Source organism: Chiloscyllium punctatum, chromosome 2 (assembly GCF_047496795.1).
Source record: "Chiloscyllium punctatum isolate Juve2018m chromosome 2, sChiPun1.3, whole genome shotgun sequence".
In the NCBI taxonomy this organism is placed as follows: Eukaryota; Metazoa; Chordata; class Chondrichthyes; order Orectolobiformes; family Hemiscylliidae; genus Chiloscyllium; species Chiloscyllium punctatum.
In genome coordinates this window covers 139044484-139070208 of record NC_092740.1, presented here as the reverse complement: position 1 = coordinate 139070208, position 25725 = coordinate 139044484, and the positions used below count along the sequence as shown (strand labels likewise).

The following is a 25725-nucleotide window of genomic DNA, read 5'->3' as shown; positions in this document are numbered from 1 at the left end:
TGCCACTCAAAGGCTCGTTACTGTGCCAAAGCAAGGTGCAGTCAGGATCATGTTCAGACACCACCATTTCTGGTTAAAGTGTAGTTTCAGTATTGTCACACTTGCTTTAGGTCAAGCCAAAAAAGCTTCCTGAAGGTGATGCATAATAAATTAGGTGTCTATGTTCAATATTTCACTGCCTAAATGAATGCAGCCATCGTATACAAGAAGGATTAGACTATTACTAAAAACGTAAAATGCAGCCATTTTATTACAATTACTATATTTAAAACAAATTTGACATTCAGTTAGAACCAATTTAATGTTGAACTTCTTGTTGCAATTTAGAAATGCCTATAAGCAAGTCAAAACTTGTGATGGCGCAAAAATGCAATTTGAAACCAATCCAAAAAGCATTGCTTTAAATTATGGATATATCCCTCAAACATCTGATCATAAACCATTCTGAATTAATTTTCAAATAACATATATTGAGGAGAAGACAAAGTAAATCAACTGCATTTATATATTTTCTGATGAGATTTCATAGTTATTAAATGAAGTTCACTAACCCAAAGCATCTCTTATTCATCTGCAACTTTCAAAATTATTAGTGCTGGGTGAAGAGAGCTTGTAAAAAAATGTTTCTTGTTTTAATACCAATTGGTAACAAGGTTTTATTTAAATGTACATTGAGTAAACCAATACAAAAAAGTTGGTGAGCACTCTTACTCATCAAAAGTGCACAGTTTACGTCTATATATTTGTATGGAAAGAATTGGCATAAATGACCACAAACTTGTTAGATAATCAGTAGTTATGACTTATTTAATGCAAGATTAAGATAACCAAACTGGTAAAGGATTAGACGGGATTAAGTTCTGATGTAAGGTCATTGGCCTGAAAAAGTAACTTTCTCTCAACAGATGCAGGTCGACCTGAGCAATTCCCAGTATTTTCTGTTTTTCTTTGATTTGCAACATCTGCACTTTTTTTTTTGGTCAATGTTTGAAACGCACTGTAAAATGTGGATGTAGGTTTGCTTGCTGGACTGGAAGGTTTGTTTTCAGATGTTTTGTCACTATATTAGGTAACATCTTCATTGAGCCTCCGGATGAAGCCCGAATCATGTTACCTAGTATGGTGATGAAACCTCTGAAAACGAACCTTCCAGCTCAGCAAGCAAACCGACATCCAGAACCTCAACCTAGGCTACAAAATAGTCTCAAAACTCGCTATCAGTGTAAAATTGATGGCTGGTAGTTCATAATAAAGCTTAGTTTAGAACTGTTTCCTAACTCCCACTCAAGTATCAGGGTCTTCATTTAAATGGATACCACATTGCACTGTTATAACCTCAGTACTCTGATTCAAGTTTAATTTGTCCAGTTGTTATGCAGATCATGTGCACATTTCTTCATGAAGTACACAGTAATTTTTCATGACTGAGCATAATTTTAGTCAGTCAATTTGCACAAGTCTTAAAATCTGTGCAAATTCTTGTTCTACCATCACAACTGCACAGAATTTCATGGACAACATGAAAAACAAATTAAGAAAAAGTGCTGGAGTAACTCAGCAGGTCTGACAGGACCGGTGGAGGGAGAAACAGAGTTAATGTTGAATCCAACAGATTTTGGAAGTGTTGGGTTCTGTCGACTGCTTCTTGCTCCATACATGCTTCTAACCTTGCTGAGGTAGTCTGCCACTTTGACCTCTCTTTGCTTTCCAGAAACAAACCCAATTGTAACTCAAAAGTTTCATTTTTTTTTATACACAGGTTAATTGGAAAACCAAGTCCGTGCATCCCAACTTCTCAAGTTACTCAAATTTCTGTGCTCCAGTGATCTAGACCCACGATGAGCAAGATGAACAGCTGTGCAAGGATACTCTGACAGCATAGGCAGGCTGAACTGGTTTATTGCATCATCAACATTCCCTAAACGTTTCCCAGGACTTGCTGTGTTGTAATTTGTTATTTCATTTTTAACAACAAAAAATGTGTCACTTAGATTTTATTCCACCAAATGGTGCACCTTTCCAGTATATAGATATAACTGATCTCTACTACTGTCATACTTGATGAAACAGTCACATTCCGTCTACATTATTTCAGCCTTATTATGTGTGCATAAAAAAAGAAACAGGGTTATTCTTTGCACATACTTTGACATCAATACCACCCATTTGGTCAGCTTAAGATTTAATCAATGGTACACCTTTTGCTTATACAAGATTTCTTTAAAGAAACAGATCTGTGTTAAGTCATCAATTGAAAAGATTTTTTTTAAAGCAACTAAACATTATCTTTTGAAATAAGGACATTTGAACCTACCATTAAAGAGAAGTCATTTCTCCTGTTTCCTAGCAATAGTCGTTTGATTTTTATTTAAACAAATGTAGGTTTCAGTCTACAATGTTTTGGTCGACTGCCAGTTGTTTCTCAGGTAGGGTACCAAAGACTGTTTTCCATCAACATTAGAGATGTTAAGTCCGAGTGGGGAAATCTGCTTCATGCTCAACTTTGTTGCTATTAAGAGGAGAATAGTTGTTGTGTGGTGAAAGTTAAAGGCACCCGCCTACACTTCCCTTTTCTATTTGTGAAAAACTTGGATTTGTATACGAAATGAAATCTCTCTGACTAGGCTGCCACTGTTTTCAGGAATGTGGCAAATACTGTATACCTCTAATCACCACAGTAATAAAGGAGGACAAAATATGCACACCAGTTAGATACACTGTGCGATCTCGAGTGACTCTTAGCAAAACTAAGCCAGAAGGTATCTTGAAGTGTATGTAATGGGGAAGCGATTAGGTAGAAGGTGATTAGCAAATCCTTTTTCAGAACAGCCGGCATTTGAATGCTTCAAAAATCATACTTTTTTTTTTGTTTTAAACAAACCTTACAAATAAAGTGCAGCATCCACACAGGCAAGTCAATGGTTACATACAAAAACGGGCTTTTCTTCCACTGTCGTGAAATTTTTTATGCAATCATCTAATAGTGTTATTGCCGAACAGTTAAGATATGTCCATTTTAGGTTCTTCATTTCTTTCTTCTTTGGCTTCTTTAGTATTATAGATCCTTAAGCCTGCATCAATACAGCGCTGCAAGTAGTGCTCAGCAACCTAGGGTAGATAAAAATGCAACTAAACTCATTGACAATACAAGTGCATTGTTGGCATTACAGTGAGGATAAAGAACTAGAAAATGTGATAGAAAATCAAGACAAAGTCACTGTGTGGAATGAAATTTACAAAAAAAAAAATCAGGAATTTTACTCTCTTCAAATAATATTCAAAACTTAGCTCCCATATGAGTATTGATTTTGAAGTTACAGATGAGATGTAGAATAGGCTGCTGGCAGACACTGACTGTGTGCTTGTCCAAGGTTCTGTTGAGTGAACTTCAACCAAAACCCTGTCTGCCTGTTCAATGTGGTGTCCAAGATCTCTCAGCTCTCAAACAGGAGAGAGTTCCAGTTTATTGGCCATTGTTTATCCCTTCAGCCAACCTTCCCAGAACGAAAAAAAAGGTACCATTTGTTGAATCTTAAGATGCAAATATTTGCAGCTATATTTGCCTCTGAACAGTGGCTGCATTTCAAAGTTGTTTCATTACGGTATGAAAAACACTGCAAAAATGTAAAAATCATGTCTCTTCTTCAGTAAATGCTCTACAAATTGCATCAAATTACACAATGTAACTCTCCTATGATTTCCTGAGCCTTACCAGAAATGGAGTTGGGAATCAATGATGCAGAATGAAGGAGCAGCATCGAATTTCTATTCAGTACCTTACTGATAATTGGAGGAGTTGGACCAAAGAGTGCGTTTCTGTGCTGAATGACTCTTACTGCCTATGACAATAGATGATGAGATCAGACAGCAATGACACACACCAAAGTCCAGTTACTCCAATGATGATGGTGCCAACACATGAGTTCAAAGAGTCCTTAATCCAAATTTTTAATTTGCTTTTCAAAAAAAAATACTGGCAGACAATCTGGGGCAAACAGAACCCCATCTCTGTGTGGCTTAAGAGAAGCAGACAGGAGGCTAAATCACAAGTAAGAGAACATTTTATAAATCCTGATCAAGGTTAAATAATGGACATTCTTAAAACATACCTGTGGGTCCATGTTGCTTAGCATGTTCTGAAGGACATGGACGTCTTGCAACTGGAAACACCGTTTGAATTCCTACAAGAATATAAGCCACAGATATAAGCCACTGTAAAAAGCTCTGATCACCACAATCCCAACTGTCTGCAGTTTGGGATGTAGGGTTATTGATTGGAAACACAAGATCGATTAAATTTCCCCGAGTGTGGTGCTGGAAAAGCACACCAGGTCAGGCAGCATGTGCGCAGCAGGAGAATTTACATTTCAGGCAAGAGCCCTTCATCAGAAAAAGAGGCTTATGGGCCAAGGGGATGGACAGATAAATGGGAGGGGGATGGTGAAGGTAGATGAGAGCGCAATAGGTAGATGAAGGTGAGGGTAATAGTTTGGAGAGAAAAGGTGGAACGGATCGTTGTGAAGGAAGATGGACAGGTACCTGACAATCTTCCTTCCCACCTATGCGCTCCACCCTCCTCTCCAACCTATCATCTTTATCCACCTCCTTCTACCTATAGTGCACAACTACCCTCTCTCCAGCCCCAGCCCCAGCCCCACCCCCTTCCCATTTATCTCTCCGCCCCCTCGGCTCACAAGCTCCATTCCTGATGATGGTTTTTTGCCCAAAACGTCGATTCTCCTGTTCCTTGGATGCTGCCTGACCTGCTGTGTTTTTCCAGCACCACACTCTTGACTCGGAGCTCCAGAATCTGCAGTCCTCACTTTCTCCTGTTAAATTTCCCGGTCAAGGAATTAAATCTGCACGAGGTTCAGTGAGAGATAGGCTTGAAGGAAGTGTGAGGTTGAGGTAACAGTTCTCTGGTGACGTGCAGGAAATCTAAAGTGATGGTGGGGTAATAACAGGGATCGTCAAATTAAATGGTTTAACATCCATTCATTCTTTCCCAGAAAGAACTGCATTTCAAACAGCAAAAGAGGAGGAAGGTAATGGATGAAGCCAAATGCTGCACGAAAAAACATTGTTAATCAAGACAGGATAAACTAGAGACAATATGGAGAGCACAATGGGTAAGTGCGTGTGTTCCTTACAATGCAGAAGGCAGATCACTGGCAAGAAAATAAATGAGAAAGCTGGATCACAGTTTGAATAAAAAGACAAATAGACTTGTAGGGCACACAGCATGGAAACAGACCCTTCAGTCTGCACTGACCAGATATCCTAAATTGACCTAGTCCCATTTGCCTCCATATCCCTCTAAACTCTTCCTATTCACATACCCATCCAGATGTCTTTTAAAATGTTGTGATTATACCCACCTCCGCCATTTCCGCTGGCAGCTCATTCCATAGACACACCACCCTCTGCATGAAAAAGTCATCCCTTCGGTCCCTTTTAAATCTTTCCCCTCTCACTTTAAACTGATGCCCTCTAGTTTTGGACTAGTCTACCCTGGGACAAAGACCTTGGCTATTCAGCCCCCTATCCATGCCCCTCAATTTTATAAACCTCAATAAGATCACCCAGTGCTCTAAGGAATAAAGCTCCAGCCTATTCAGCCTCTCCTGATAGATCAAACCCTCCAATCCTGGCAACATCTTTGTAAATCTTTTCTGAACCCTTTCAAGTTTCACAACACAGTCCCGAATACTTATTTTGAATGTTGCAATGTTGAATTTTTGGTTTGCTGAATCGAGCAATTATATATATGTTTATTCATGAAAGGATCATCACACATAGATCATTAATATTAAACTTCTTTACAAGCACAAGCTGTAGTACAAATATGCAACCAGATGAATGTAGGAAAATTAATATAGTTTTATTTTACAAATTGTGATTTTTGCTTACCATTGGCAGAGATTCAAACACTTCCATCGGAGGCAAACCATGAACATCCACATGATTCATGTGCTGAGCCACATTATGCATTGATACTGTTTCTGCAGTCTTGGTTTCTGCAAATTCTCGAACCCGTTGGATAAACTCTGCTAGTTCAGTGTTAAATGCATCCATATAACCTTCTTCAGCTATCTTTATGGTGGGGGGAGATAGTGAGAAACAGAAAAGGTAATGTCAAGTTTACCTTCAGCTTAACCAAATTAAGTATTTTAGGACAGCAGTAAGCTTGTTCCCAATCCCCCAAACTGCAAATGCCACACAGTAGCTTGAGGAAGACATCACTGGAGCTGTAAGCCACAGTAGATACAAAACAACTTATCAGTAGCAATAAATTTAGTTTGTGTTAGCGAAGAAACAGCAGTCTTGTGGGAACAAATTAATGCAGAATCTGAACTGAAATCAAAAATGCTGGAGATCACAGGGGTCAGGCAGCATCCGCAGAGAGAAAGCAAGCTATCAGAGTCTAGATGACTCTTCATCAGAAATGATAGCTTGCTTTCTCTCTGCGGATGCTGCCTGACCCCTGTGATCTCCAGCATTTTTGATTTCAGTTCAGATTCCTAAGAGCCACAACAGCTTTAAACCCAAGGAAGTCCATTTGGCTCATGAAGCCCATTCCTTACAAAGTACTTGCATTTTATATTGCCACATACCGAAGGGATGAGGTGAGGGGAAAAGATAGGGTAGTGGGAATCTGGGACACTCTGCCTGTAAAAGGTGGTGGAGGCAGAAACCCTGAAGTATTATTTAGATGTGCATTTGCAATGCCAATGCATACAAGGCAATGGGTGGAAAACAAGATTAGAATAGTTAGATGGTTGTTTTTGATTGGTGCAGACTGGATGGCTTGAAGTGTCTTTTACTACACTGTAGACTTTTGATTCTATATTCTAAAGGAACTAGTACTATATAACCTCGACAAAACTACCCAATTCTGTACTGGTCTGGGCCAGCAATAGTGAAAGAATGAACGGAAAGTTTTCACTAAGATTCATACATCCACAGGCTTTGAGGATGCAAAGCTGCATTACATATTCGTGGCAGCGGTTTGGCAACACTTACACCAGTTTTAACATACAGGGCACAGAATGAAGAATCACTATCATTTGTGGAGAGGGAGATCTAAAATGGAAACTTGTGCTCTTCCCTCACCCCCTTTAGATTCTTACTTTTGCTTTCTCAAAAAACTGTCTGAAGCAGCCACGAGGATCTTGCTGAAGACTTCTGCCCAGTTCGATAATGAACTGCATGACAACAGCTTGATGCGCCACCTGTTCCATCAGTGCTTGTTTCTGTAAATACAATGAAGAAGTAGGTCACTGGAGAGCTCCAGTCAACAAGTTCCCTTTTTGGAAGAGGGCATGGGGAAACTGTACATTAAACCCCTCCATTCCTTTCCAACTAAAAGTGAAACCTCTGCAGCACAGGATTGGGTTTGCACTTTGCTGTGGAAGGACACAAGCTTTACCAGCAGTACCACTGCATTATTGGTCAGTTTTCATTCCATTTATGTGAAGTGTTTCTTACATTTGGACCTCAGTGTCGCACACCTTTTTACCACCAGGATAACATACTTCCAATGGTGCCCAGAATGGGCCATGAGTTTGCTCCCTATTAGAGCATCCCCATTAGTCTCAAAGCCCTATTTGCATTTATCTCCTCTTCTGGGGGGGTCTAACGAGGTCCACATTCTTACTCAAGAAAGGCCTTTTTCTGTTACACTGAAATGTATCCAAGTAAAAACTGTACTTACCAAACTTTGTAAAGAGAGCTTTTTTTAACCCGAGAGAACAATGTTGACTTGTTGGGTTTTAATCAGGTTCCAATTCATCAATTTGAGTGGAAAGATTTAGAAGGGATGTAAGGGGCAATGTTTTCACACAGAGGGTGGTGAATTTATGGGATGAGCTGCCAGAGGAAGTGGTGGAGTTTGGTACAATTACAACATTTAAAAGGCATCTGGATGGGTATATGAATAAAAAGGGTTTGAGAGAGATATGGGCCAAATGCTAGGAAGTGGGATTAGGTTAATGTAGAATATCTGGTCAGCATGGACAAGTGGAGTCGCAGGTAGATAGGATAGCGAAGACGACGTTTGGTATGCTTCCCTTTATTGGTCAGAGTATTGAGTACAGGAGTTGGGAGGTCCTGTTGTGGCTATACAGGACATTGCTTAGGCCACTGTTGGAATATTGCGTGCAATTTTGGTCTCCTTCCTATCGGAAAGACGTTGTGAGACTTGAAAGGGTTCAGAAAAAATTTACAAGGACGTTGCCAGGGTTGGAGGATTTGAGCTACAGGAAGAGGCTGAACGGGCTGGGGCTGTTTTCCCTGGACCATCAGGGGCTGAGGGGTGACCTTATAGAGGTTTACAAAATTATGAGGGGCATGGATAGGATAAATAGACAAAGTCTTTTCCCAGGGGTCAGGGAGTCCAGAACTCGAGTCATAGGTTTAGGGTGAGAGGGGAAAGATATAAGAGACACCTAAGGGGCAACTTTTTCACACAGAGGGTGGTACTTGTATGGAATGAGCTGCCAGAGAAAGTCTTGGAGGCTGGTACAATTGCAACATTTAAGAGGCATTTGGATGGGTATATGAATAGGAAGGGTTTGGAGGGATATGGGCCGGGTGCTGGCAGGTGGGACTGGGTTGGGGTATCTGGTCGGCATGGACGGGTTGGACCATAGGGTCTGTGACCCTATGACTAATCTTTACCTCTGTCTCACTGAATTTTACTGCATAGATTATAAAGTTTTCCTTCTTGTTATCAATTCCTTTTTCGCAATAGTTAGGAAATGCTAGTGATGACATAAAATGTGGCATTTCCTTTTCTGATCCATTACGAGATCAAACAACCTGGCACAACCTCTGAAAAGATAGCACTGTTGGTATTCTCAACTATGGTTTTGAGGGACAAAAGCATTCATTTGACAATTAGCCAGTTTAGAAAACTAATTTGCCATTTTCTTTTAATAATTAATTGAATTGTAATACCCCAATTTTGCAAATTGAATCACAATGATAAGAAAGTCTATGGGGGGGGAAGATTTGGAAACAAAATTTAAAGATGAAGCTTGAATCATTATTTCACAAGAGATTCTATAAAAATAACTATCATAAAAGTTACTGAAAGAAAATCAATAGCTAGGTCAAGCGAAATGACCTCAAACTGGGCTCCCAATATAAGACTTCACACCAGGTATACTATCCACCTGAACTTACGTTAAGTCTGAGACATGTTGGCTGTCATAGATCAAATGTATTAAAATACTTCACCATACCCAACCATATGATCAATAATCAACCTTGCAGAATAGATATCAAATGCTCACCCTTTGCAAAAAGTTCAATAAAGCAAACTAATTTAAATTCTTCAAAACATTTTAAAAACATAGCTTTGAATACTGTTGGAGAGTTGGGCATGATGGAATTGATTTCAGTTGGACTATAACAAGATGTTAATGGATGTAATGCAGTTGAGTGTGCTTCAATTACCTTAATTTCTTACATGTGAACTAAATAATACAGTAATTTTTAAATGTTACTTCCATCACAGGTTGCCACACAATAGGTTCACCAGATTGATTCCAATGAATAAAAGCTGAACAGGTTGAGATTCTACTCCCTGGAGTTGAGAAGAATGAAAAAATGTCTCAGTGAAAGGTACAGGATTCTTAAGGAGCTTGACAGGGTAAACACGGAGAGGATGTTTTCCCTTATGGGTAAGTAGAAGACTAGAGAACATGGTCTTAGAATTAAGGGGTGCCAATTTAAGACAGAGATGAGGAATTTCTTCACTGAGGGTTGAGAGTTTTGGAGCTCCTTGGGACTGAGAGCTATGAGGGCAAAGTCCTAATGCATACTTCAGGCCACAATAGATAGTTTCTTCATCATTCGGGGAATCAAGGGATAAGTGAAAGGGCAGGAAAGGAGACATGATTCTCTTGAATGGTGCAGCAGGTTTGAGGGGCTGAATGACCTACTCTTGTTCCTATTTCTTGTGTTTTTTTAAAGGCAGCATCTGGACTATTCAATGAAAAATAATTAAACATTTTTTCCCCCAAAAAGCATTTCTGGACTTCCAGAATGCTTCCAACATTTTCTGTTTACATTTTATCTCTATAATGTTTGCAGCATTTTGTTTTGTTTCATTTGTACAACCCGTCCATGCCGACCAGATATCCCAACTCAATCCAGTCCCACCTGCCAGCACCCGGCCCATATCCCTCCAAACCCTTCCTATTCATATACCCATCCAGGTGCCCTTTAAATATTGCGATTGTACCAGCCTCCAACACTTTCTCTGGCAGCTCATTCCATACACATACCACCCTGTGTGTGAAAACGTTGCCCCTTAGGTCTCTTTTTTTAATCTTTCCCCTCTCACCCTAAACCTATGCCCTCTTGTTCTGGACTCCCCCACCCCAGGGAAAAGACTTTGTCTATTTATCCTATCCATGCCCCTCCTGATTTTATAAACCTCTAAGGTCATCCCTCAGCTTCCGACACTCCAGGAAGAACAGTCCTAGCCTATTCAACCTCTCCCTATAGCTCAAATCCTCCAATCCTGCAACATCCTTGTAAACCTTTTCTGAACCCTTTCAAGTTTCACAACATCTTTCCGATAGGAAGGAGACCAGAATTGCATGCAATATTCCAACAGTGACCTAACCAATGTCTTGTACAGCCGCAACATGACCTCCCAACTCCTGTATTCAATGCGCTGACCAATACAGGAAAGCATACCAAACTCCTTCTTCACTATCCTATCTACCTGCGACTCCACTTTCAAGGAGCTATGAACCTGCACTCCAAGGTCTCTTTGTTCAGCAACACTCCCTAGGACCTTACCATTAAGTGTATAAGTCCTGCTAAGATTTGCTTTCCCAAAATGCAGCACCTCACATTTATCTAAATTAAACTCCATCTGCCACTTCTCAGCCCATTGGCCCATCTGATCAAGATCCCATTGTAATCTGAGGTAACCTTCTCCGCTGTTCACTACATCTCCAATTTTGGTGTCATCTGCAAACTTACTAACTGTACCTCTTATGCTCGCATCCAAATCATTTATATAAATGACAAAAAGTAGAGGGCCCAGCACGGATCCTTGTGGCACTCCACCGGTCAGAGGCCTCCAGTCTGAAAAACAACCCTCCACCACTACCACCCTCTGTCTTCTACCTTTGAGCCAATTCGGTATCCAAATGGCTAGTTCTCCCTGTATTCTGTGAGATTTAACCTTGCTAATCTGTCTCCCATGGGGAACCTTGTTGAACGCCTTACTGAAGTCCATATAGATCACATCTACCACTCTGCCCTCATCAATCTTCTTTGTTATTTCTCAAAAAATTCAATCAAGTTTGTGAGACATGATTTCCCATGCACGAAGCCATGTTGACTATCCGTAATCAGTTCTTGCCTTTCCAAATACATGTACATCCTGTGCCTCAGGATTCCCTTTAACAACTTGCCTACCACCAACGTCAGGCTCACTGGTCTGTAATTCCCTGGGTTGTCCGTACCACCTTTCTTAAACTATGGCACCACATTAGCCAACCTCCAGTCTTCTGGCATCGCACCTTGACTATTGGTGATACAAATATCTCAGTGAGAGGCACAGAAATCAGTTCCCTAGCTTCCCACAGAGTTCCAGGGTACACCTGATCAGGTCCTAGCGATTTAACCACCTTTATGCATTTCAAGATATCCAGCACTTCCTCCTCTGTAATATGGACATTTTTCAAGACGTCACCATGTATTTCCCTACATTCTATATCTTCCATGTCTTTTTCCACATTAAATACTGAGGCAAAATTTTGTCCAAGATTGTTCAATTGAATATCAGTCACTTACTCACCCTGTGGAAAAATAAGCAAAGCCCAGAGAAACTAACATTAGCATGGATTTAACCTAAATTACAGAAATTATTTTTTGCTCTTGCCTTACCTCTTCCTTTTTTAAGTTAAAACACCAGTTTATTAGGTAGTTTGCCGTATCTTGACAAATGAGGTGAGGGTGATCCGATAAATATCTCTGGCTATCAACCCATCGCTTCAACATGCCTGCAATGAGAGATGAAGAGAGAAACTTCACTGAACATTTTCTCAAACTTCAAAAATTATGTCACAACGTAATCCAAACATTTATTTTGCAGAAAGAAATTCTGCCCATTCCACTATCAAACAGTAATTAGGAAATGGAAGCTTGGTTAACTAGATTTCACGGCCAATAGAATTGTTTGAAATAACGCAGTGCTCTGGTTTCAACATAATTGTTTCATTTCCTAAATGCTGAGTATTCCTGAGAAAATGGTACTGCTTTGATAGTACTCTGTTTTAACCCTGTTATGGTTAGGGATTACAGATGCCTAAGGGAAAGACAATGGAATGAGGACATGCCACAACCCAAAGGACTAGCCACAGAACCATACATCAAAAACATTTCTGAACTGACAGCCAGATTACTGCGACCACTAGGACTCCTAACAGCACACAAACCAATAGCCACTCTCAGACAACAACTCACCAGGACGAAGGACCCGATACCCAGCATGAGCAAAACCAACGTAGTGTACAAAATCCCATGCAAGGACTGCACAAAACACTACACAGGATAAACAGGAAGACAGCTAACGATCCGTATCCACGAACACCAACTAGCCACAAAACAACACGACCAGCTATCCTTAGTAGCCACATACGCAGATGACAAGCAACATGAGTTCAACTGGGACAACACTACTATTATAGGACAAGCCAAACAGAACAGCCAGGGAATTCCTAGAGGCATGGCACTCATCCACAGATTCTATCAACAAACACATCAACCTGGACCCAATATACCGGCCACTGCAGCGGACAGCTGGAACTGACAACCAGAAGTGGCAGAGACAGGCCACTATAAATGCAGGAGGAAACAACATAGAAGTGCTTCACGGGAGGATCCCAAGCACTGAGGATGTTACCAAGACAGGGGACAAAACATCTGCAACAAAAATTCCCAGCTCAGCAAACAGAACCACAACAACAAGCACCCGAGCTACAAATCGTCTCACAAACTTTGAACCTGTAAAGGACTGCAACAGCTTATATTTGGATGGCTGCTTCCATAGACTAAAAGCTGCATGTTTGTTTCTTCATGGATTCTATTAACTTTGGGCGTATGTACCACATTGTTAGAGGCAGCCCTGTCTGGCTAGTCTGTTCCTGCTCTAAGTCCCTTTTGCTTCTCCTTTACTGAGAGTGATGAAGTATGATAGGATAGAGAAGGCGGCGTTTGGTATGCTTTCCTTTATTGGTCAGAGTATTGAGTACAGGAGTTGGGAGGTCATGTTGCGGCTGTACAGGACTTTTGGAATATTGTGCACAAATCTGGTCTCCTTCCTATCAGAAGGATGTTGTGAAACTTGAAAGGGTTCAGAAAAGATTTACAAGGATGTTGCCAGGGTTGGAAGATGTGCGCTATAGGGAGAGGTTGAATAGGCTGGGGCTGTTTTCCCTGGAGCATCGGAGGCTGAGGGGTGACCTTATAGAGATTTATAAAATCATGAAGGGCATGGATAGGGTAAATAGACAAGGTCTTTTCTCTGGGGTGGGGCAGTCCAGAACTAGAGGGCATACGTTTTAGATGAGAAGGGAAAGATATAAAAGAGACCGGAGGGGCAACTTTTTCATGCAGAGGGTGGTACATGTATGGAATGAGTTGCCAGAGGAAGTGGAGGAGGCTAGTACAATTACAACATTTAAGAGGCATTTGGATGGATATATGAATAGGAAGGGTTTGGAGAGATATGGGCTGGGTGCTGGCAGGTGGGACTGGTTTTTGTTGTGATATCTGGTCGGCATGGACGAGTTGAATTGAAGGGTCTGCTTCCATGCTGTACATCTCTATGATGAATTAAACCAAATTATATTGTATACCCTTTATTCATACTATTATATACATTGTTCTAAACATAGCTCTCTAGTAGTATTTCTCTTCATGTTGTGATCATCTGTCTCCCTCTGTTCATATCAGACTAACAGCATTACGGTCATCACTAACACATTCATTTCCCGTTGCAGTACAGATACAGCCAACATTACCCAATCAAATTAGTGGCTTTCCAGCTCACTTTAGGAGGTAGTTCCATAAAAAGGAAGGACAGTCTGTCAGTTCTCTTGTTATTGTTTTAATGATATCAATGTTTTAAATTGTTAAGATAATGTTTAAAAATGAAATGTAAATGGTCAAAATGTTTCGGGCTCCGAGGTGAGACCTCTGGATCATGTCTGGCAACATGATTTGCAATTCTATGCTCTGAAGCTGTCATAGGATTATCACAATTCACAGTTGAAGCTAGTTTTACTCAATGGTCAAAATTCACTTTAATTATTTTAAGTTGTGGCAAGTTAGATAGTGGCAAAGAGAAATCTGTGATAGCAATGAATAAGTTGCAGCCTTTCAGCTGGCAAACAATTAAATGCTTGATCAAAGAGGCAGGTTTCAAGGGAAGTCTTAAAGTAAAGGGGAAGTGGAGAGGAGAGATGAGATAGTGATTTTCAAAGGAGCTCAAGACATGAATGCCTGAAGGCAGATCACCAAGATTGAGGAAAGCAAGACCAACAAGGAGAAAAGTCAGAGGTTGGGAACCACAGACATTTGAGAGTTATCGGGTTGGAGGTGGTTACAGAAAAAGGGAAAGGAAAGGCAGTGTATGGATTTCAACAAGTTAAACTGTGAATTGGGAACCAATTTGGCTAAACAGAAAATGCAGCAAATAGAAACCTTACTACTCTCAGTGCAACTACTTTTAAAATGCCTACAAGTATAATCTTAAGATGCAACTTATGCCAAAATACACGATTTCACTAATTTATCACCTATTGAATATTCAAGGATGGAAGGGAGAGTCAATTCTCACAGCTCAGTTAATTAGTATTTTCACTGACAAATGAATGGACTTCAATCTTTCTTCAAATTTGCAAAGAAGCCAGTATTTCCATGGGCTTATCTGGCAAACCATAGCCATCAGTACAACTATTCCCTATTAAATTAGAAATTCACTTTCACGACAGAGACTGCGCAACATCTGGTGTGCACACATTGCCAGTGTCGTCTTGGGAAGGTAGAGTGTGCCACTCCTAACTCACTTCAACAACTAGAGAGTTGTTTACTTACCAAAGTGCCTGATCTGCTGGTGATATCTCTGTACAAAAGTTACATTTTTCCCATCTTCCTCTATTTCTTTAGATTTTTTATTGATCATACTCTGTAAAAAGAATAAACGGAGAAAGAAAATTAAACCTTTAGAAGCTCAGCAATTAAAAATATGATACCAACTCTACCCCAATGAACAAATAAAAGTTTGATTATTGGAGACAAAGACAGTGCAGAAGAACTTAACAATAAACAGTCATGAGGAACTGGAAATTCTTAAATTCTTCTGGATATAGTTTTCACCTCCCATTCATGTTCCCAAAGGGTGGATGCAACATCGAGGAACGAAGGGGCTGTACTGCGCTGTAATTTTCTATGTTCTATGAAAGATGAGGATCATATTAACAGACAAAGGAACGCGTTTGTGATTAGAAACTACCCCGTTAATTAGAGATTTCTTTGCTCCAACAGTTCATAATTCATTTAAAAAGTTAATACCTCCAATGATGCAGCATTCTCTCAGAAGCAGTCTAGTTTGTCAGCCAGGCTTTTAGGTACAAAACTATATATACCAACTGTTGGCAGAATAATTCCGATTGTGCAGTGATCTCCTGTCTGTTTTGATCTTAGATACTCAAGTCACAAAACTGATTTGATTTTAGAAAAATCAAATGCCTTTTACTGTCCCAGAGTTTTAATTAACAACACTGACAAAAGGTCTACCTTGAATTGCAGAAGCAGTAATACTTCAACTTTTGATTTGCAGCTTCATAGTTTATATAAAAAAAGAAATAAAGATATTAGGTGCAAGCTCGCAAGCTGCGACGGAGGTCTTTGAATTCAAATTTTAGCAATATAATCATGTTGTTCTAAGAGTTGCAAATATATACTATACCTTATTAAAACCTTCCCTACTGTTTGTATCAATGTTCCATGAACTTAGCCTCTCATTCCAGGTCAGCTCTTCCTCCTTTTGCCTCCACTCCTCTTCTTTTTGCTTCAGCTCCCAGAATTCAACCTGTGCTTTGGCCCGTTCTTGCTCCAAAGACTCAGAATTGTGCAGTTCCAAATCACAAAGTCTCTGTTGAGCTTCAGCGAGCCTCCAGCCACATTCCATTGTCTTCTTCACCAATTCCTGTTGCGTGTGACAAACACTGTCTACTCCACCCATGTGAACCTAGGAATACATATGCATCAGATTAACAAGCATCAAAAGACCGCAAATTATTTAAACTGAAGGATCATATATACAATTTGCAGGATGGAACATAGAAATGTTTGACCCACCATATCTTGCCAACACAAAAAACAATCTCAGGGTGTTATGCAGTTAATTAAATACTTATGAAATTTAGTCACTGCAGCAACTTTTCACTGAAGATCCTATAAACAGCAATAATAATTATATATGATATTAGTCAAAGGACACCAAGGAAATGGTGCTAACACCTTGGCTTGAACACCTACTTTCACCACGTAGCATGGATTCTTTTATGCCTACAGGAGTGGAAGACAGAGCCTCATTTTAACTTCTTATCCAAGAGAAGACAATTTCAAAACTTTATGGCTTCCCCATCAATGCTGCACTGAAATGTCATCTATTTCCACATTCTGTTAGTGCCTCTAAGAGGATAGCACACACAATTTTTATAGTTAATCTGGTGAACATCAAGGCACCCAAATCATGGCAACCATATTTCTGCAGTCACTGTACAGCCATCAGACCCCACAGTTAGAAACACAGCTTTAGGAGTATGCCATTCAGCCCTCAAGCCTGTTCTGCCATTCCACTGGATCATGGCTTCTCTGCAACTTTGCTCCCTATCCCTTAATACTATGACCTAAGAAAAATCAATTGTTCTATAATCCACAAACTTTTGGGGAAGAGAAGGAACTTTATGATTTTTATCACAATGCAAAAATATACTTCCTGTATTTGCTCCCAAGTAGCTTAACTTCAATTGCTCCTTAATCTGCATTGCCCCAGTGGATGATGATTTTCTACGTTTCAGTTACTTTTGGTTGGTTTGGGGAGGGGACGCTGTTGCAGGGCGAAGCAGAGCAGATTAGAGGCACAGCAGATTAGATTAGATTAGATTACTTAGTGTGGAAACAGACTCTTCGGCCCAACAAGTCTACACCGACCCTCCGAACCCAGACCCATTCCCCTACATTTGCCCCTTCACCTAACACTACTGGCAATTTAGCATGGCCAATTCACCAGGCACTTCAATGTCTATCATTTCATAATCAGAAATCAGATCAAGCATTCAGTTTACATGTAACACAATGCATATCAATCTGATGTCACTGATGCACTGCGCTACATGTCTGGACCTCACTTTTAGGTGGAAATAAAAAGTAATCTCACATTCCTTTAAATACAGATTATATACACGACAAACATCACTAACTTTTAAAAATTCATCATGGTACCTGGGCATTGCTGGCTGGGCCAGCATTTATTGCCTGCCCCTAGATGCCCTTGAGAAAACTGTGGTGAGCTGCATTCTTGAACCACTGCAGTCCACCTGCTGTGGGTTGACCCACAATGCCATTGGCGAAGCAATTCCTGGACTTTGCACTTTTTGTCTCCCTAACTCCTTATGGGTCAGTCACAGTCGAGTCGACAGTCCTTTGCAAGCTAAGTTGAATAAAATGCTGAATTGGGTTATACGTTGATCCAGAACCAAGAGCAGAATGTCAGGAAAAAAAAAGCAGCCTGGCATCGGAAGACAGAGCACAAGGATTGGCAGTAGGCCATGTTACGAGTAAATATTCAATTTAATCTGATGATTTAAAATAGATCATATTAGTTAAAAACATGAAAAGTAAGTCGATTAAAAACCAAGAACTTCAATTAATAAAGTTCAATAAAGATGGCATTGCAGGTGCTGTGTCATAACTGCAGCAGTAGGAATCTTCCTGAATAGAATACATCTACCGTGTCTGCACTTCAAAAAACTTCCAGCTCTGAGTTGTTTTCAGAAAAGAGAGAAAATATCAAATGCCATGCTTGCACATGAACCAGAAATTTAACATACAGCAACAGCAACACACGAGGAATGCAAATGAAGGTTTGCATAAAGCTTTGTAGCTTAGGTGTCGATTGCCATAGTTGTGAGTATGTTTGCTGAGCTGGAAAGTTGTTTTGCAGATGTTTTGTTCCGTATCTCGGTGACATTTTCAGTGCTTTTGAGCGTTCCACAAATCCAACCCAAACTCTGGATCAGATACATGAACGACACTTCCGTTATTATTAAGAGAACAGAAATCGAGAACACACACCGGATTATCAACACACTAGATTATCAACATCAACATCAGATTTACGAGAGGAGGAAACCAACAATCAACTCCCATTCCTGGATATGATGGTAGAAAGAACACAGAACGGTGGATGAAACACAAGTGGACAGAAAAGTCACACACACACACACACAGACCAGATCCCAAACTACAACAACAACCACCTGAACACACACAAGAGAAGCTGCATTAGGACCCTGTTCAAAAGGGCGATAACACACTGCAGCACTCCTGACCTCTGAACAGAAGAAGAATATCTCTACAGAGTCTTCACCAAAAATGATTATCCCTGCAACTTCATCCGCAGATGCCTAACAGACAAACAACATGACGAGGACATGCCACAACCTAACTCACTAGCCATGCTACCTTACATAAAAAAACTCCTCGGAACTGACAGCCAGACTTTCCTGACCACTCAGATTTCATGATAGCCCATAAACTGACAGGCATGCCCAGACAGCAACTCACCCGAACAAAAGACCCTAATGCTCATCATGTGCAAGACAAACAATTTACAAGATTCCATACAAAGACTGCATGGAACATTATATAGGGCAAACAGACAGGAAGTTAGCAATCCACATCCATGAACACCAACTAGCCACTAAATGCTGTCCCTAGTAGCCATGCACACAGATGACGAGGACCACACAACGATCATAGGACAAGCTAAACACAGTTGGAGAATTCCTAGAAGCATGGCACTCATCCACAAACTCCATGAACAAACACACAGACCTAGACCCAATATATTGGCCACTACAACGAACTACAGGAACAGAACCAAATAAATTCTAGAAGACACAGTATAGCAGCGCTTCACAGGAGGCTCTAAAGCACTGAAGATGTCACCTGGACAGGGAACAAAATATCTGAAAAATCAACTTCCTAGCTCGGCGAACATACCCATAACTGCAGCAGGAATGCAAATCAATGGCGGTTTTATGGCAAAGGATTGGACTGTGGCAAAAAAAAATGCAATATCACATTGCTTTGGTGAGGCCATACTGCAAGTTTTAGTCTCGGTACACAACAAAGCATAGGCTTTTGTTTACCCAGAATGCAATGAAAGTTCACTATATTTATTCCAGAGATTGAGGGGATTATGCCATGATGAAAATAGGCCCGCTCATTGACATTGTGGAATAAAGGGTGATCACATTGAAACACAAGGTTCTGAGAGGGCTTGATGAGGCAGATGTCAGAGTCATAGAGATAAGGATGTTTCCCCCAACTCAAATTTGTAGGAGGCTATATGATTTTCATTTTCTGAAACTTGAAACTTAAATGGAATTTGGACTGCTGAAACTGAAATATGGCACTGTGGCTCAGTGGTTAGCACTGCTGCCTCACAGTGCCAGGGACACAGGTTCAATTCCACCTTCAGGCAATTGTCTGTGTGGAATTTGCACATTGTCCCATTGTCTGCATGGGCTTCCTCCGGGTGTTCGAGTTTCCTCCCACAGTCCAAAGATATGCAGGTGAGGTGGATTGGCCATGCTAACTTTGCCCATAGTGTCCAAGGACATGCAGGCTAGGTGGATTAGCCAATGGAAATGAAGGGCAGGGCAGGCCAGGCCATGGGGGTCTTGGTGAGATGCTCTTCAGAGGATCATTGTGGACTCAAAGAGCCAAGTGATCTGAGTACCCAGATAGTTGTTTACAATTTGAAAATTGAAGTGCTGGAAATTGTTGGGTTCTGTCGGACAATGTTGCTTTTTCAAAGCAAAAACTGAGGTTGAGACCAAACAGCGCCAAGAATCTTTCCAGTTCAGGAAGCTCTGTCTGGTAACAACTCTGATTGGTTGAATTGTTGTGATAAGAAGTTTTAAGTGCCAAGAACAGCAAAGACTGAAAAATCACCCAAGGCCAGCAGGCAGATGGCAACACTCTCTCTTAATCTCTCCCAGAAGGATTAAAAGAAAGAATTCATGAAAGAAAAGATCCAAGTTCACCCAATCCACTACTGAATCAAGGAACACCACCGGACAGACAACAGCATGGTATCATTTTGCAAATCAAGAGGACTGAGAGGAAAAAAATGACTTCCCACTTCAGGCAGTATTTGTGATCTGTGGAATTTTATTTATTCTGTCTTTATTTCATTCCACCCATGGCATGTACGTTAAAGCAATTCATCCCTCTTAAACAGTAAGTAAGTTTGGGTTTTGAAAGGGTATAGTTTAAGTTGCACAAACTAGAAATCTGTTTTTTACTGTCACTGTTAAATATTAACAGTTATTTTTATGGTTATAGAGGATACCCGGTGTAATGTGTTTTTGACCCGGGTAGCAGGCAATCAGGCAAACTGGGATCTTTTATACACATCTTATTGGACATAATTGTTGATGCTTTATTCTCACTGAAGTCACAAAATGACTCTAAAATTAGGAATCTTAGTCTGACTATATCAGCCATTTGGGAGTGTTACAAATCTATGGAATTCTCTATCCCAGGCAGCTGTGGATTTACAAACCTTTACTGTATTTGAAACTGCAATTAATAAATTTTTGGCTACTAAAGGCATGAAAGGATATGTGTATTCACAGAAATTACAGTTGAAGGTGACACTTGGCCACAATCTGAAGTGACAGAATAATTCAAAGTGTTATAGGTTCTCAAAAAGCATTTTTTTGGCTTGAATTTTAACAACATTCCAAGCAGAAGTGGGGAAATATCCATAATCTAATATTTCAGGACCAATGTGGATACAGTTGGCTTACTAAACCAGTTTGGGAGCTCTTTTTAAGAATTAAAACCATGGTGTTTGATTGGGATCAGTAAACTACATGGACATGGAACAAAAACAGAACACTGGAGAAACTCAGCAGGTCTGGCAGTAATCTGCAGAGGGAAAAACAGAGACATCAGTGACCCTTCTTCAGAACACGTTCCATCGAAGGGTCATTGGACTCAAAGTTAACTGTTTTTCTCTCTACAAATGCTACCAAACAGACTGTGTTTCTCCAGCACACTTATTTTGTTTCAGATGATGATTTCCAGCATTCACAGTTCTATCTATACCTTTACGAGGATATGAAAGTCAGATTTCCCTTACTTAGAGTATTGGAAAGTTTCACAACAAAGTCCATCTTCATGCCAGTTTAAAAAAAACGTTGCCCAGCTTAAGTCCACTTTCCAGATATTGCTCCATACCCTGTGGATCATGACATCTTGGGTTTCTACCTCTCACACCCTTTCAGGCAGCGAGTTCAATACCCCCACCACTCACAACAAAACAATTATTTGTCAAGTCCTGTCTCATCTTCCATAGCCAAGGATTATTGACTTGTTTGCAAACAAGCGCAAATCCTTTATCCAGGCCACTCAGTTTTCTTTTACATCTGACTTAAATATCCCCTCAGCCTCCTGCTCCAAAAGCAACTCAGCCGAGCAATTTTTCTCTCAGTTAAAATTTTCCAATCCTGGCTTCATTCTCATGAATCGCTACTGCATCCTCTTGAGTCATCGCATCCTTGCTGTGGCAGTGACAGAACTGTACACAGTGCTCCAACAGCAGTCCAAATACCATTTTAAATCAATGCTTCTAAATATTTACCCCCATTATAATCCTAACTTGAGGCTTGGAAACTATTGTGACCCCTCATTAATGGCAGGAAGAGGGGGGACAAAGATGGGAGCTGTGAGTGGAGTACTGCTGGTCGCTGTTATAACTTGGTCAGGCCTCACTAGGCATTTCTGTATCACGCTCGAGTCCAAAACTTCAGTAGAGGACCTACTTGCAGTCTCAATCCCCAATCTGGAAAGCACTGTTCTATACAGTTCTAACAACCTCCAGGCTCATACTGTATGCCACAATCAATAAAGGAAACCCGCACTACGCCGTGTTATTTACTTGTGCTGGTACCTTCAGGAACCTGCAGGAAAGCACTCCCAAGATCCATGTAACCTTCACATCTGACTAATTATTGTATATTCTTTGGCCTTACTGCCCTCCCCAGACGCATTACACTGCTGCTTCAGACTAAAATTTAATTGACCACTTTTCTACCTCACCTAAATTGTCTTCCTACATCTTGCTGCAGTCTACTCTTTTTTTAAGAATCAAAACTATGTTGTTTGACTGGAGTCTGTCACATAGATATGGGATAGAAACAGTGCACACAAAACACAGCAAGTCTGGCAGCATCTGCAGAGAGAAAAAAAAGAGTTAATGTTTTCAGTGACTCTTCCTCAGGATCTGTCTGGTTGCTGCCAGACCTACGGAGTTTCTCCAGCACTGATTTTCTTTCAGATTTCCAGCATCTACAGTTCTTCGTTTTTTTGCCTCTCTCTCTCGCTCTCTCTCCCCAACCATGCAGTTAATTTTAAATCATCTGCAAACATCTAAAATCATGTCCCCAACATTTTGGCCTACACTGATATTTATATGTGAACTCATGTTTTCCCCAAATTATTGTCCACTCTGCTACATCTACACTGTAGAAGTTGAGAACTGTATTTAAATACTGGGCTGACCTTCCTTTGTTTCTATGTTTTCATAGTTGGGAAACCTATTGTTCACCTCTCCAAGTGAAAGGTATGGCCAGTATGGTTCAACCTTCTGTTTTACTATGGTTGTGAACCTTCCAGCTCAGCAAGCAAACCTACATTCAGAAAATCAACCTGAGCTACACATTTTCTCAAAACTCGCTATGGTTGTTAATATTCTATAATCAAGGGAAATAAATCAAGTTGATGCCCTCAAAGCAAAGCATTGACCTCTCTCAGTCTTTATTTCATTTCAAAGAATTTGCTCCCAAGCCCAAAGTTTCCCAAGGTTTGGTGTCCAAAATGTAATTTCAGTGGGCATTTTTGTGGTTATTATTCTAACCAATGCATTTTGAAGCTTTGTATTTCTTCTGTTAATTTAAGTTGTATAACTGGCCATGATCAAGAATCTTCCCTAAGCAGATATTCAAACCTTTTCAGGAAGGCATACCATTTCACTTTTACTATTCGATGCAAACAATAAAGAGGTTGGTCTACACCTGTCAAATCTCTTTGACAGATGGAGCCAGTTCAATACAGCTGACCATTCTTCATTCCATCACCCCAACCACCAGCCCCCCACCCCCACCATCTCCAATAAATCTAGCTTTTACTTAAAAAACCACATCCTCATTTTCATTACAAAACAAATTTCTGATGTTTTCAAGTTTCAATCAAGCCCAAAGGGTTAAAGGAGCAGCACTCTGAAAGCTTGCGATTCCAAATTAACCTGTTTGACTATAACCTTGTGTCTAGGTTGGGTGGTGCTGGAAAAGCACAGTTCAGGCAGCATCCGAGGAGCAGTAACATCGATGTTTCGAGCAAAAGCCCTTCCTGATGAATGGCTTTTGCCCGAAACGTCGATTTTACTGCTCCTCGGATACTGACTGAACTGCTGCACTTTTCCAGCACTACTCTAGTCTATATTCTGGTTTCCAGCATCTGCAGCATTGTTTTTACCTAGTTGATTATAACCTTGTGTCGTGTGACTTCTAACTTTGCCCACCCCGGTCCAACACTGGTACTTCCACATGATCATTCCCAACATCACCACTGCAGTGTGGTGGTCTACATACTTCACGAAGTGTTTTTTTCATTATTTGGATTCCTCAATTTTACCCATATATTCTATGTTTTCTGATCCAACATCTTTTTCTAACACGGTCACTCAGTTCAAGGTCAATGAGGGATGGGCAGTGATATGCACATTCCAAGAAAAAAAAGTGAGGGGAAACATCCTCCACATCAAAAAATATTATCTCAGGTAATATTTCATGAAATATGAACAAGACCTGCATTCATTAACAGATGCATTCTAACACCATGCTGTCAGCTCTGTTTAAACAACAAGCCATCTAATTCCTTCTCTATTACTCACCCACCCTGCATAGTTCTACACATAACTGCTGGATCAATGCCCCCTGGATATTAGTTTTTTTTAAAAATACCAACAGCAGGACACTGGCTATGGCCGGCCAGCCAGCTCAAGAGCCAGTTAAACATTAGTTTAAGCCATCTCCCTTTACTCCAATTTAAGCATCTTGCAAGGATATTTGTTCCAGCCCTAATCAGGGACAATCCATGGATCAGAGTTTCATTCTACTGTATCACTTTCTGGCCACACATTCACTTGTGTTTTCATCCAACTTCTACATATATTAACGAATGGAAGTAAAGGATGTTTCAGGCTCTGATCTTTACTGTTTTTCTCCTCGTAGCTCCTGAATCTCTATGTAATCCTGACCTTTAAAACAAAAACCCTACAGTTCTACGGGAAGCTTTGCGATTCTTTGTCCGCAGTTTTCAACAACTTCTGGCTGGGGGCGGGGGGGTCTGTTCTCCTGCTCTGGCACCAGAGCCAGTGCAACGCGTTCAAAGGGAAGAGGGGCATCAGTGGAGGTTGACCAGGGGGTAATCTGACAGCTGGACGGAGAGCAGAGACTCTGGAGTGGTGGTGGTGGTGGTGGGTTGCAGGTCAGGGACGGGCCGTGTCGTGCTGGAAGGTGAATGACCAGCTCCTGGTGAAGAAGGGCAGTACCTGACTCGGACACGCCATACTGGGGAGGGGTTTATGTCGCTGTCCTTCCTCTTCTTCCTCCTCCTCTTCCTCCTCCTCCTTCTTCTTCTTCTCCTTCTCTTCTTCTTCTTCTTCTTCTTCTTCCTCTTCTTCCTCGTCTGAAGTGGCTACGGGAAAGCCGGGCCGATAATCCTCCATCATCATCATCATCATCATTAACATCATGGAGACCCGGGCGTGGGCTCGATGTAACAAAGCGGCCGGGGACACGTGATCAGAGCGGCATGCAGTCACATGACCGCCCTGCGCCCCGCGCACCTGCGCAGTAGAACCCAGCTGTATCAAGTTGCTCTCAGAGATACAATGATGTGGAGGGCTGGGCTGGACAAGGTTAAAACTCAACAGTGTGCTGACGGGACACACTTTTTGACTGTAAATTCTGTGTCCTATGATCCTGTTCCACTAGCTACCTAACGAAGGAGCAGTGCTGCAAAAGCTATTAGCTGCAAATAAACCCTTTGGACTATAACCTGGTGTTCTAGATTAGAGTGGTGCTGGAAAAGCACAGCAGGTCAGGCAGCATCTGAGGAGCAGGAAAATCGATGTTTCGGTCAAAAGCCCTTCATCAGGAATGAGGAACACCAGGTTATAGTCAACGATGCTGGAGACCAAATTCTAGATTAGAGTGGTGCAGGAAAAGCACAGGAATATCTCGGCACCCTGCCTGTATTCCTGATGAAGGGCTTTTGCCTGAAACATCGATTTTCCTGCTCCTTGGATGCTGCCTGAACTGCTGTGCT

At 40.9% G+C, this 25725-nt stretch overlaps 1 protein-coding gene across 1 annotated transcript; it reads right to left on the bottom strand.

The window, feature by feature from the left end:
• Positions 1–1881: 1881 nt before the first annotated feature.
• cdc37l1 (cell division cycle 37-like 1) lies at positions 1882–25216 on the bottom strand. The gene is made up of 8 exons (XM_072589110.1): positions 24947–25216; positions 16001–16282; positions 15127–15217; positions 11914–12029; positions 7131–7253; positions 5911–6093; positions 4110–4181; positions 1882–3108 (listed from the first exon to the last, which is right to left on the bottom strand). The coding sequence occupies exons 1-8, from the start codon at positions 25148–25150 to the stop codon at positions 3001–3003; spliced, it is 1179 nt and encodes a 392-aa protein (XP_072445211.1). The 5' UTR covers positions 25151–25216; the 3' UTR covers positions 1882–3000.
• Between the last annotated feature and the right edge of the window lie 509 nt (positions 25217–25725).

Excerpts from the sequence above, each read along its gene's own strand:
- cdc37l1 (XM_072589110.1), bottom strand. The coding sequence starts at position 25,150 with ATGATGTTAATGATGATGATGATGATGATGGAGGATTATCGGCCCGGC. Across the intron at positions 12,030-15,126 it reads CCAGCAGATCAGGCACTTTG|GCATGTTGAAGCGATGGGTT; the intron begins GTAAGTAAACAA and ends CTCTCATTGCAG. Across the intron at positions 3,109-4,109 it reads TAAGCAACATGGACCCACAG|GTTGCTGAGCACTACTTGCA; the intron begins GTATGTTTTAAG and ends TATCTACCCTAG.